Genomic DNA, 14,408 nt, shown 5'->3' on the forward strand with positions numbered 1-14,408 from the left:
GAAATATTCATATAATAATGGATGCTGCATTACTTTTTCCCGGGCCTTTTATCTCTCTCTGCCTACAATCAGTTGATCTCTCTACTTCTCTCTCTCTCTCTGCTGTTGTGAAACACACCTTTTGATGTGACATCACGTACCAGTAAGACTCCCTAATCGGGAGATAAGCGGCCAGCGGCCAGGTCACATACACAAACTTTAGAAGGCAATCGTAGCCAATCAGGAGGGAATATGGGAAATGGGACAGATACATGTTGATGACATGACTTTAGAGATACCCTGTACCGCTTTGCGTGATTTTAGGGCAAAACCTGTAGAAGCAGTGTCCAAAAATGTTTTTTTTGTGCAAAAAACGGCCTCATGGTGGCGCTAAAAGAGGGCCATGTGAGAAATCAGGGCTGGAGGTTGTGGTTTGCCAGCCAAGGAGTGTGTGTGCAAAGTTTGGCATGGATAGGAACAACGGTGCTGGAGATAAGTGTAGGGCCAAAAGTGTGACGTGACGGACAGACGGACAGCCTGTGGAGGTTTTGGTAGTAACGTGCGACCTGGTGGTCGCAATAAAGCCTGGCTCGGCCATGTGGCATGAGGTGGCTTGATGTTTGTCTGCCATAAATACTGCAATACTAACTACAAGTACACACCCCTGCCAGCCATGATGTAGGCTTGAAGTACACCCCCTGGACATGGCTAGTATGTCCCAGGGACTCACTTACCCCCAATCTGACCCTTGATGCTGAGTGTCAAGCAGGGAGGCATTGGGTCCTATTTTTAGTCTTTGGTATGACCTGGCCGGGGGATCGAAGCCGACCCTCCCTATCTCAGGGCGGACTCTCTCACAGTGAAAGATATGCACTTCACCTCACACCTTTGCCATTTATATTCCTAACGCCCCTACACATATTACACAATAGAATCCTGAGTGTTGCCTTAACTCTGAGAGTGTCACTTTGCCAGCTCAGTGACATTGAAGATAGAGTATATCTACCCCCAAGAGAGTTCAAGAAAGGTCATGTCTTGGTGTGCATCATTACAATACTACGATTCATCCCTGAAAATGTAATTCCAAGCGGTCCCAAAGCATAACGTGTTTAAAACTCTATGGTATGGTGTCTGTCATTATACCATAATATTGTATTGCTGTGCAATACAATTTAGCAAGCAAACTTTCAAGTTAAATCCTTTTTTTCCCTCACTTTGATAGCCGAGGTGGCAGCCCATTTTGGTGTTTCGGAACACTTCTTTAATCCTGGCTCACATAACCAATGTAACAATTATATTGTGAAAGGCACAAATAAACTCCTTCCTGAATCATTCACCTTTCTTTACTAAATGAGACTTGTGTCTGTTTCAGGCTGGGAAAACATTCTTGCTATCTCATCATAGAGACAAATATATTCTCAGTTTGAGCTTTGAGTTGTCCCATATAATTTATTCTCCAAACCCTAGGGCACGTCCCCTGACAATTACTTCCAATGGAATAGCAGCACCACCTGACCTTGACTCGTGTTTTTAGGACACCTCTGTATTTTATAGTAACGCTTTGTTTCCTATAACGAGAATCAAAAGAGGCACACAGCCACATACCATTTAAAGGCAGGTGCTGAACCTACACAGATACCTCAGGGGTGCAAATTGTGCAACGCATACCAGTCCTTGCGAGGTGCCGGCGAACGGTATAAGCACTGAAGAATAAAAAAGTCACTGCACACACTCGTAGCTGAGGACACAGGAGACTTAAAACACTATGTGTGCAGCAGCTTCTTTTGTTCTTCATCATTAACCATATGACCCCTAGTTCATATTCTGAGTTCTGAGTCATAAAGGGGAACGAACATTTTATAAATAGGCAAACATTCTGTGAAAATAGGCGAACAAAACAAACAGCTCACAGCATGATGCACTGTGAGCTTATACAGTAGTCTATTTTCTCTGGCGTGCAAAAAAATAAATAGCATTTAAGTGTTTAAGCATCACTGGCGAGTCTTGAGTTCCCAAAATATTTCTCCAATTATCCATCAGGGGAGATATAATTAATTTCAGTTAGTCAACAAACAATTCAGTCAACAAAATAAAATGCTTTATCTCACACAGAAACCCCCTACATTTTCAAAAGGAGAACTGTGAAATTAAACCATCAAGGCAACTTCTGTGCAAAGTTTTTGGCTGGTTGAGGGGGGGGGAAAAGAAAGCTCCATTTGATGTCTAATCTCACTTGCTGTCTAATCTAGCGTACATTGTTCAGACCGCACCCAGCCACCCCCCCCCCCCCCAGAAATTGAGGCATCCTAACTCAGTAGGCAACCAAATCCTAACTGGAGTTCTAGGATGGGCTTGACTTTTACTGAAAGACTAAATGATGAAAAAGCTAAGTGCAAAGAAGCAGGACGCTGTGTTTCAGATGACTTCTCAAGCTAAGCCGCATCCACATTGGACTGGGATCTCTGCAGAGAGCACGTCAATAACTCAGGCAGTGTCTGTTCTGCTTGATAGGTGTTGCTTGAGAGCAGACTTTCTCTTTGCTGCCTATTTGAAATGCAGAGCCTGTTCAGGGCTCAGAAATAAAGTGTCTCAAAGCCACACGATGTTGCTGATAATTATAATCTCATGCTGGACAAGAGTAAAGTTCTTATAAATCAAATATATTAGGAACAATTAAGCTTCTTATACACATTGATTTGAACATTTAGTGGGCTATATTTTTATACCTGCAATTACCAGGGGATTCACATTCACACATTAGAATTCTAAATAGACAAGGTTTCTTTCATTTGCAAAAATGCATGATTTAACTGCTGAGGGAGTGAGTTCAGGACATTTGTGATTTCTCTTTTGTGATAGTGTAAAGTCACTGCATATTTTATGACCGAGTTGACCTGTTATCCATCGGAGAGCCAGTCATTCTGACTTCAAACAATCCCGACCTAGAGCAACATCTGGTCTACTGGGAGACATTGCCTTTGTTAATAAAGTGATATAAATTGATGTGGCAGACAAAAGCCTCTGCACAATATACATATAACTATGATATTATTGATGCATTCTGGGTAGTCTTTTATGTGCTTCCACATAATAGTCATCCTCACAGAGCCTGCACAATACTCCATCTCAAAGGCAATAAACAATTGAACAGGAAAGGACAGTTATTTCTCTTGTTTTTATAAAGGCGATTAGCGATGCAGTTTCATGTGGTGATTTTTCTTTTTTCAAGCGAGAGTTCATGCCTCACGCTTCACTGGACCCACAGGGGGTCTTCAGATATTTCCGACATCAATGAGAATCTTTTGGAATGAGTTTATTTCTTTTGATGAAATAAACTTGATGATTTTTATAATGAAAGTGGGTGTTACTACGAGTATTCCTCTCCCTGTTAGAATCAGACTGGAAATTACAGTATATATCTTCTTTACCAATACAACATTTTGTCCATAGATGGGGTAAGAAAGAAATGAAATGATTTTAGACCTGTGTTTTGTTGTTGTTTTTAGCAGTGTATAACCAACTACCCTAAACCAAATAATGTTTTTGTTATAGAAGTATCTCATTGATCTTGATATTGAAATTCTAGTCAGTATCTTCAGTTACAATTGCTTTCATGGAGTCATCTATCTGTTTAATTGTGCTCACTAAATATGATGACAGTTTTATTGACGACGAGGCTGGTCCAGGGGGCAGGCAGGGGAGGGACTGAATTGCAATGTGTACTCTTGTCTTACCTTTAATTTGTCTCTTTCACGTGTTCTCCCTCGGTTACTCTGTCTTGCCTTTAATTTGTCTTTCACAAGTTCTCAATCTCCATTGGTTCCTACCACACCATACCATGCTCATCCACCCTGAGCCACCCCTTCTCTTTCCTGAAACAACACCTTCATTTCACACCATTAATTCTTCAACCTAAGCCATTTAAGTCCCCATTAAAGCCCCTTTTATTTTTCAATAATGGTCAGATTCATTCCAAATCATTTTAGGATTTAGGGCTCGAAATTCAATTTGCTTATACACATGTGTCAGACAATCCCTTTTGGACATATTGGCGCTAGCTTGGTGGAACGTGGTCTACATGTTAACTAACATCCGTTCTTCAGAAATAGTACTTTGCCTAGATTCATCATGGGAAGATATAAAAATACCTATGGCATAGGTTTGGTATATGTATAAATAAATGAAATATAAATAGAATAAATTCCCTAGTTCCAATCAATTTCAAATGTGATGGACACACTTTTTTACAGGTTAGCTGCAAAATGAATATTGTAGCTGCAAAATGAATATTGTACCACAGCATAGCTGCATTAACTATTTACTACCAACCGCAGAGCGTCACCTCATACGCAAAGCTTCTACCAGAACGCAAAAAAGAAAAAAAGGTTTTGCAGCTGGCACTTGACTGGATGCAAATTATATCTGACTCTAATACTGGATGCTTCCCAAGAAAATGCATAAAGTTAATTGCTATACAGGAGGTAGGAAGTAATTTGTTACTATTTTCCCCTCTGTTTTATTGTGCATGACAATGTCCAGCAGGCTGTGACTTTTGGAAGCTGTAAAGGCTACTTTATTGAAAGTGCATAAATCTCTACACCCCAACGTGGACACTTATTTGTCACCACTGGTTTAACAAGCTACATGGATTATTTCTGATCCTGTGCCCTGTTAATGGATTCCGTACAATTCAGCACAAAATGTGCAGATAAATCTTTACTTAGTCAGCTAATCAACTAAAATATAAGATGTCATTAAATACAAATAATCAATTATACAGTATCTTGTCTGTGACAAGATATATTCATACGGTATTGTGGTATTGCTCAAATTCAGTGTTATGATCAGCTTGGCTGCCAAACACAGTTTCTGCTGGGTCTGGGAATGCACATCTGAGAAGACACTGGAGTTTATCTGGGTGCAAACTGCAAAGGAACCCAAACACAGAGCGGCAAACAGACACCGTCAGGGCTTCACAGAATGGCAGTGTATAAACACCAGCAGCAAATCCCTTGTTCTCCAATCACTTCCCATAATTAGTTTACTTAGTTTCTTGGGACTGTTCAATTGCTGGGGCAGCTCCTTTTTGATAGTAATGTTAGTCTATTATTTATTGTAAATATTTTCTCATTGTATAAATAAAGTTTGGGTAATGTGTGATAAAGAGATTACTAGTGTCAACCAGGAGCTGCCCCGGAAAACAAAACAGCAGTTCTACTCCACCACAATTCAGAGGGAAATGTTTAGCTCCTTTCAGAACCTCTCCCTCCGCTATGCAGCTCCGAGATGAGGTTCTCACTGTCGTCAATCAGAATCGTCCGACTGGGGGGGGAAGATCCGCCGCTTGCGAACACTTCTTACCTTCTGTGAACATTCGATCCAAAAAGTAAAGGTCCTATGCCGGTCTCTCATCTGTTTACTTATCAAGTGTGGAAGAAAATCGAAGCAACGTGTTGAAATAAAGAATTTATATTGCTAATTTTGTCAGGCGGTTCTGTGTTTTCCCCATAGACTGTAGCTCTGGAGCCCGGAAGTTCCAGAGGCGCTAAAACACAGAACCAGCTGACAAAATGAGCGATATAAACTCTTTATTTCAACACGTTGCTTCGATTTTTCTTTCCACGCTTGAGAAGTAAACAGATGAGAGACCGGCATAGGACCTTTACTTTTTTGGATAGAATGTTCACAAAAGGTAAGAAGTGTCCGCGAACGGCGGATCTTCCCCCCAGACGGCCGATGGTTGACGACAGTGAGGAACCTCATCTCGGAGCTGCATAGCGGAGGGAGAGGTTCCGAAAGGAGCTAGGCAAATGTTTTACTCCACTGTGATTATTTGTATTAACTTTAGTTACTTTGTAGAATTTGATTATTATTACAAAACATACATTAACCACTTCAGCCCTATATACATTTCATCCATTTGAAAATAGGCGATCTACAAGCTCACAAAACTTGTGAAACGGGAGTTTCTGCATAATGAATACTTTCTACTTTTGGTACTTTAAGTACGTAATATTTTGATGCCAATACTTTCATACTTTTACTCAAGTACATTCTTAATGTCAGAGTATTTCTACATTGCACAGTATTGATACTTTACATTTTTCCAACACTGCCAATAGAGTGGAGAAGGGGTTGGTTGAAAACACTGCATGTTCTGTAGGCCCCGTCGTGCAGCTTTTCCACTCTGTGATTTGGTTCCTTTTTAGGATAAACTCCAGTGTCTCTCCTCAGCCATGAACTTGACCACATCATCCTCAGTAACCATGTTTAATGGTCGGGATTCGTCCATGTTTGACATGGCTAGTTCTTTCGGCATGCAATTCTGTCAAATGACAGGCCATAAATCTGGCTTTGGCAGTGTAACAATGAATGGAACATAAGTAGAGGGAGTCTGCGATTGGTTCTCACATTTAACATAAAAACTCGTAGTCATACCGTGTACCAGTTATTTTGGTACGGTTTTCTTTTGGCGACAACCCTTGCAGCTCAGTCATTACAGTGTTTGTCTATACGGAAGAACCACAAAAAAAAGTAATGCTGCAAGGTTGTAGCACCTGAGGATATTTTGGAATGCAGCAAGTAATCCGAAATGTATACCAGTAAGACTCCCTAATCGGGAGATAAGCGACCGCCACGTCGCATACACAAAGAAGGCAATCGTAGCCAATCAGGAGGGAATATGGGAAATGGGACAGATCCATGTTAATGACAGGGCTCTAGACATACTGTGTACCGCTTTGCGTGATTTTAGGACAAAATCTGTAGGAGCAGTGTCCAAAAATGTGTTTTGCAAAAATCAGCCTGAGGGTGGCGCTAGAAGAGGGCCATGTGAGAAATCAGGGGGGGAGGTTGTGAATTTGCCATTCAAGGAGTGTGTGTGCAAAGTTTGGCATCGATGGGGCCAACGTTGGCAGAGATAAGAGTAGGGCCAAAAAGTGTGACGTGACATGACAGACAGACGGACTGACTGAAGGACTGACAGCCGGTGGAGGTTTTGGTAGTAACTGTGACCTGACGGTCGCAATTAACTGTAGCACACTCACGAATAAACATTGTGTTAATAGTTTTTAGAGAAGATGTAAAAAACACACTGATGTGGATGGTTATAATCAAAAATATACCAGTTTAAAGATGATATAAAATGTTTAATTGTGAAAGTAACTTTAATAAGTATGAAGGACGTGGGTTGAAATGATTATTGCTTTCATTCGCACAACATATTTCAGCAGTGACCTATTATATCATCATAGTCATTTCATATTGTGAAAATAAACCCCATCACAGGGTTGTTTTGACAAGGTATGTGGTTGTGACAACTGACAAGTGAATCAGCAGCCTTTTCTATTCTATTTGTAACATATTTCTATTATGACCTGAGCTCACCCTCTGATATACTAATTGGTTTTGTTAGTTAACCATTTAAACTCTCAAGTAAACTTGACCTGAGTTGGCCCTGTACTTGGTCCCCTCTTTTTCTCTACACCATAGGGATATAGGGATATTTCACTTAAGAAAAAAAAAAAAAGCTTTTGGTCATTTTATCGTTTAATCAGGCTTTTGGGAATACCGGGCCTATTTTTAAGTTGCTTGATTAAATATTTAGATATTTAGTATTGATGTTTATCAGACACACCCCCTTCCAATTCAAACCCATTGTAACTTCAAAGTTGTTCAAACTCCATTTTAACCATGATAGATTCATCTAAAACACCTGTCCTTTTTTCTGGGGACTCATTCTTCCCTCCGGATATGTGAGCTGGTCGTGCCTCTTCATTTATGTTTTTCATTTATTTTTAAGAATTATTTTATTGTATTAAATGTTTCCTAAATAATAATTTTTCACGTATCCAGAGGGAAGTATGAGTCCCCAGAAAAAGAACGGGTGTTTTCGATGAATCTTCGATGAATCTATCATGGTTAAAATGGAAGTTACTTTGGATTTGTATATGAAGGGGTCGTGTATGATAAAATCAATACCTAAATACTCAATCAAGCATCGTAAAAACTGTTCTGGGTGCTTCCATAACCATGAGTAGACGATAAAATGTCCAAAAGTTTTTTTGAAAGTGAAATATCCCTTTAAGTTTTGAGTTTGTAGATCTGAATATATTCTTCCCAGAACACAAATTGGTGTTGTTATTTCTGTTTTTCTGTGTGTGGTTTCAGAGTTCGATCAGCGAGAGAGAGAGGGTGAGAGAGGAGGGATGAGTGCAAAAGGGAGGGAGAGAGGGAGGAAAAGCCTATGTCAACCAATAACCTGGGTGCCAAAACCTGAACACGATGATTGACATGTCGCATTGCGACACGTTGTTGGCTCAATAACACCCAGCAAGCTCATAACCTGGTGTGATCACGTGCCATGTTTTCTGCTTGTATATCATAGACATTTCACATACAATGGGGTTTTCTGTCATGCTGTGGCCTTGTCACAGTGTGACCCCCAGGGCAGTGAAACAACCATCCATCTGACCTTTTGACAAAATGTTACAGCATATCTTCCACTAGAAACAATTGAGCTATAACCATCCTCTTTTTAATAAAGTTAATGTTTTTTTTTTGTTTATCAAATGCATCATCAATGCACAGAGCCAATTTGGCTCTGTGCTTGGACCACAAAGGGATAAAAGAAAGAAAAATATGTATTTTGCACAATATAAAAATAATACAAATACAGTATACACAGTATACAAAATATAAAAGAAAAGCGCCAGGAGGAGGCAAGAAGCCAAAGGGCTTATACAATGCCTCTGCCTATGTAACACAATAAAAATATTAATAGAACATGAATGAAAACGAAAATGAACAGTAAAGGATTTTACTATCTAGCATGTACTCTGTTGGCATTTGGATTGGATCAGCTAGCTGACCCTTATTGGCTACAATAACTATCAGTTCTGCTTATCAATAATAAATAAATAATGAATACCATTCAGCACAACAGAAGCTGAGGAGGTTTTAGACGTAGACAATATATTATAGCTGAGCTCTTAGTTTCTTTTTTGTTCAGTTATTGGAAGTCTCCACTGGAAATAGTCATCATTTTGCTATTTTGTGTTTGATGTCAGTGCCTAGGTATTTGTACTGTAACAGTTTACCATCTGAGCCAATGGTCATTAGCAGTAGCTTGGTTTATCAACAGCCATCAACATATTCAGCTGCTTCAGTGTAGCAGGTCTCAGGCTCGCTGTAAGCCCTCCCAGGAGAGTAGTATCATCTTCAGTTTTTATGACTGCATGGTTTGGGACATTACTCAAACAACTCCTTGTGGAAAGGGCGAAGGGTGCAAGGTGAAACACCCTCTTCTGTCTCTTTTCTGTGAAAGACCTTTAAAATGGCATAAAATGCAGTGACTCGCTGTTTTCTTGCATGGACTTACATCATTCTAAAACAATAAATAAAACAAGGTATTGAAGGTAACTCCAACAGTTTTTCTCTATCCATGTTGTCGTCTAGAGGAAACGATATGTTCCAGATATGTAAACATGAGCCCATGGATTAATAATTAAGTTGCGTACATGGGCTTTGATTTGGCTCACATGCTTTGAAAAAGCATTTCTGTAAAAAAAAAAAAAAAAGAAAAGAAAAAACAAGACGGGGTGTGGGGTAGCCCAGCCATTCATTAACATCTGCACCAATTTACATGGCTTGAAATTTATGGCTTTTCATTTGTATTAGTAAAGGCCTGTGTAAGCCCCATATAACTAAGGAATGTTTTACGACCCTCTTCAAAACAGATGTCTGCGATATTTTACGGTGCCAGCCTTGCCGTTCCTGGCATGAATGATTGATGCATTGTTTACTTATTTATTCATTTATTTATAGAGCAGCAGTCGTTGTCTTCTGCTATGGGACAAACCCACGTGGTTTGACGTACTGCATGCTTTAGCTTAGGTGAAGAATACATGTCATGCTTTGATTGATTGAATATTTTATTAGACAAAAATGTAGAGGTGCTGCTCAGGTGAACAAACATAAAGAGAAGCGGTCTGACTTACCATCAGTGTTCTGGTTTGGGATTTGTTTAAGCTCTGTGTCCTGGGGCAGAGGTCAACAGGGGCACCGGGACCCCTAGCAGGTCCTCAGAGTTACTACAGGGGGTCCTCCAAATCTTTGTGTGAGAATTGTCGCCAGAAATAGCACATCTACAAGCTCACAACGCCTCGCTTGTAGATCGGCTATTTTTTCGGCTAAAGAGGTTTGGTGTAAAGGAAAGTAGTATTGACGGTTCAAGTGGTTAAATATCTGAAAACACAAATTGAAATGAATCCAAAATACACTGATGATTGTGCTGTCAGACGATGAAACTATGGAATCTATGAAAAAGGTTGTGGGGGTCCCTACTCCCTGCTACATCTCTCTCTCAGCTAAGGGGTCCTTGGCCTGAAGATGTTGAAGACCCCTGTCCTGGGGTGTTAACAGAGGTTATCATAGATGTTTGTTTCTTCTCCTATTGTTCCACATGCATCATGTTCAGTGCGTAGCAATTTGATGCCGGAATATTTCTCAAATGGCGATGCACGTCTCCTATATGAGCCATTAATGTGTTTGATTTATCTTGCAGGTGATCCTCATGCTGACAAAATTCTTTGACTTCAATGTTGGCCGAGTGACTGAGAGTTCTTTATGGAGGTAAGAGTGACTTCCATCATCCACAATTCCCCCCCTGTTGGCGTGATTTACACTTTATGGGTTATTACCATCTCCCTATCTCTGAGAGGGAGACAGATACACTGAGACAAAATGCACAAACTCCCCATTATGGCTTAGATAATTACTTTTCACACTGCCTGCATGACTCCCAAATGATTACTTTCCCTCTTTGACAAACACCATAGAAAAACAACAGATGTCTCAAAAACACATTCTCAAAACATTTAATGGGAATCTACAAATATTTGCTTCTTGAAATATAAAGTCCGTCCAAATAAGTAGACTGCCCAATTTCATGCCTGGTTATTACGCATAATTAACTCATTCTGTGCCGATCCCGAACTAGTTCGGCTTTATTTCAATCCAATACAATTTTTATTTTATTAATTCACTTACCCCGAGCTGCTTGTAGAGTCGTGGGTGGTCCTGGCTCGCTAGCCGCTAGCCAGCTAGCCATTCTACTCTGTCCGACGATATATTCCATTAAAAATGGTTTAAAATACATTTTTGAGCTCCCCAATGTTCACCCAATGTTCGGCGCCGCTTCCGATGAGTACACGAGTGTGCCGATCCCGAAGTAGTCCGGCTTTTTTTAATTAAATGAATAAAATGATAAGAGGCCTTCTGAAGCCTGGCCTGATTTTTCTAGCTACTAGCCGAAAGCTAGCAACCTCCCGGCCGGCCGTTATTTGCGAACAAAATCGCCAATCTCCGCCTAATCCAATGAAAGACCACATCTTTGAAGGCTTATATCTCTGGATTGTGTCTTTAGGGAAGCGGCGCGAGGTTTATTTACGGCGAAATCGCCCAAAAATGATCTTTTAGATGACAAAATGGGAATAGCCATTCTGTTAGCATTATCATCCGGGACATTTCCATGACGTGCATGAACGTGAGCATGTGAGGTCCTGGAAGGTGAGGTCCTGGAAGCTAAAGCGCTCGCCTATGAGAGATACCCTGGCATTCCTTGGCCCCTAGAGGGCGCTGGCACAGAATGAGTTAAGGAAGTCAGTCCGATAACTCTGATAAGGATTGTTGATAACGAACAGTACAAACATACTATAAGACTTATGTACAATTTCTTACGGTTCCCTCGTCAAGCATGGCATATTTGATATTCCTGTTTATTCAAGTAATTAAGAAAATCTCCATTCATCTAGGAAATTGCCTCGTGACTTTTGCTGTTGCAATTTTCTGCTTGCCTGAGAGGTTTAATGATGCCATCAATGTACTAACTAGTGTGCAATATTCTGTTCTTCAACAACCTCCTTATCTTGTTTAATTTAATTTTAGGTCAACAGACTATGGGACCACATATGAAAAGCTCAATGAAAAAGTTGGGCCAAAAACAATACTGAGCTACTTATATGTGAGTCCGAACAACAAAAGGAAGGTAAGCTGCTATCGTATGTGCTCACTTCAAACATACCTTTCAGTTTAGGACAGTGGTTCTCAACCTGGGGGTCAGGACCCCCAGGGGGGTCCCCATTTTATTTTGGGGGGTCCCCAGATGATTAGCTTAATGTGAAACACTGTTTTCTCACTCAACAGTAAACAAACCAAACCAAAAAATGTTTTAATACCTCTAAAATGCCACGTTAAACATTGGCCAAATTCTTACATATTAGAGGCAGAAATTGTGAAAATAGCCGATCTACATGCCAAACAACGCCTTGCAACGCGAGGCGTTGTGTGCATAGATCTGCTATTTTCACAATAGAACCGTGTTATACAATATGTAATGCCTCAACTCTTAGTGCTCGTCAGGGTGGGGGCCTGGAGGTCCCCAGTTAAAATATGATTATTTTGGGGTTCGCGGCCTGAAAAGGTTGAGAACCACTGGTTTAGGATATTGTGAAAAACATGCATCAGTTGTTTTCCATTCACACTGAAAATGTGGCTTAGCTTAAACAGACCCATGATTTATTACACAGATATGAGTTGTATATGTGTTGATAAACATAGAAATATAGTGATATAGAGACAACATATTACTTTTTCGTGCTCATCGACTTTTATTGCACAGTCACACATTTCTTATAATCCTCTCACGAAAGGATTCTACAGACCGTGTCTTTATCACTAAATTGCACAAGCATACCTAAGCCCTGGGGATTGGATGCCATCAAGGCAACCTGTTAATGCCCAATTCTACCACTTTTTCGAGTCACGTGTTCAAATACTGGATTCTGATTGGCTAAATTCCGGAGGTTATGAGAGGACAACTGCCGCAAAGTTGTGTGCGGACTTGTCCGAGATCAATGCGCCTCAGTGTACATCCGGGGACTTCAGGAGGTAGTCGGAACACCTTTCCCCCAACCAACAAATGACGGAACGGTCCTATGTTTACTAACGTGCATGCTATAGTCGCCGATTTATTTGGATCCAATGCAATCCGCCAACTTTAAAGCCCCTTTTCTCTGAACCTATGCCTTTCTGGAAGCGAACAGCCTCTATTTACGGCCGGAACGGTACTTCTAACTGACGTTAGCTTAGCTGTAAGCTAGACGCATGGATTAGTATGGAGTTGGCGCCATCTGTTGGTGAGTAGAAGATGTTGTTTGTGGAACTATCTGCTGTCTCGCGGAAGTTTTATAGGCAATAATGATTGTAACTTAAGATCCTTGCAAGTTACAACTATGTGTTTTCTTTCATGTATACGGGAAAAAGTGGTAGAAAAGCTATTTACCACTCGGGGTCGGACATTATGCTCTCATAATGTCCTGAGTGAGGGTGTTATCGGACTCGGCTGCGCCTCGTCCGATAACACCCTCACTGCGGACATTATGAGAGCATAATGTCCTCTCACTCGGGGTAAATTGCTTACTTTATGCTCGGTCGTAGGACGGTGCCTATTTTTGGTGTACGTCAAAGAATGAAGGAGGCTTAATTCCCCCGCCCTGCTGTCGTGTCTCATCTCAGATCATGTTGCTGACCGACCCGGAGGTGGAGAGCAGTCTGCTCATTAGCCTGGATGAGGGAGCCTCGTATCAGAAACACAGTTTAGCCTTCGACATCCTCAGCCTCCTCTTCCACCCTGAGCAGGAGGACTGGATTCTGGCTTACAGCCACGACCAGAAGGTAATGACATGCCAATCAAGCAGCGTTGAATGAATACTGAACGATGGAAGTGTCACACAAACACAAATGGATGGACGCTAATGGCCGCTAAAAATCGCCTTTGGACTTATTTGTTGTGAGCTGTTCTGCTCGACATTGTCTAATGGTCCTTGTTTGAGCCTTTTGAGTTGCGTGCACTGGTGATCAAAACAAATATCTTGCTTAGATCTTATGTAAGATAGGTAAAGTGTGTGTGGCCGGCGCCCTTGAAAGGCCTCACTCTCCTCATTTTGCCTCATTATCGGGATGTGGTCTTCACGAGCACAGACATCTGTCACTACAGCCAGGGCTGCAGTTGGCATAGTAGAGATGGCTAATCACCTGTTTCCTTAAACAAGCCATAGGGTCTGGTGGCAGGATCTAAATACAGCGTGTCCCAGTTTGAATGATTGTCTCCCAGAAGAAACAGGAGACAGTTAATGAGGGAAGCAGCAGGGCGTGCATCAAACGATACGCAAACTCACACATGTACGCATGCTGATGTGCGCTCATGTGTGTACGGACTCGCACATGTACTGTAGATGTGTTCGCAGAAGAACGCACGGACGCACCATACACGCACGCGCGCACACACACACACACACACACACACACACACACACACACACACACACACACACACACACACACACACACACACACACACACACACACAC

At 41.2% G+C, this 14,408-nt stretch overlaps 1 protein-coding gene across 1 annotated transcript in view; it reads left to right on the forward strand.

Annotated features, from left to right (window-relative positions):
* Positions 1 to 14,408, forward strand: part of LOC308297301 (VPS10 domain-containing receptor SorCS1-like) — a gene marked incomplete at both ends in the record, with an annotated part of 60,483 nt that overhangs the window by 1,552 nt on the left and 44,523 nt on the right. Inside the window, 3 exons of the mRNA XM_080740714.1 lie at positions 10,544 to 10,611; positions 11,926 to 12,025; positions 13,555 to 13,713. Of these exons, the coding sequence (XP_080596840.1) occupies positions 10,544 to 10,611; positions 11,926 to 12,025; positions 13,555 to 13,713 (327 nt within the window). The remainder of the gene's footprint in view (positions 1 to 10,543; positions 10,612 to 11,925; positions 12,026 to 13,554; positions 13,714 to 14,408) is intronic.

The sequence above is a fragment of the Nannobrachium achirus genome (genome assembly GCF_963921795.1).
Source record: "Nannobrachium achirus genome assembly, chromosome: 13".
Classification (NCBI taxonomy): domain Eukaryota; kingdom Metazoa; phylum Chordata; class Actinopteri; order Myctophiformes; family Myctophidae; genus Nannobrachium; species Nannobrachium achirus.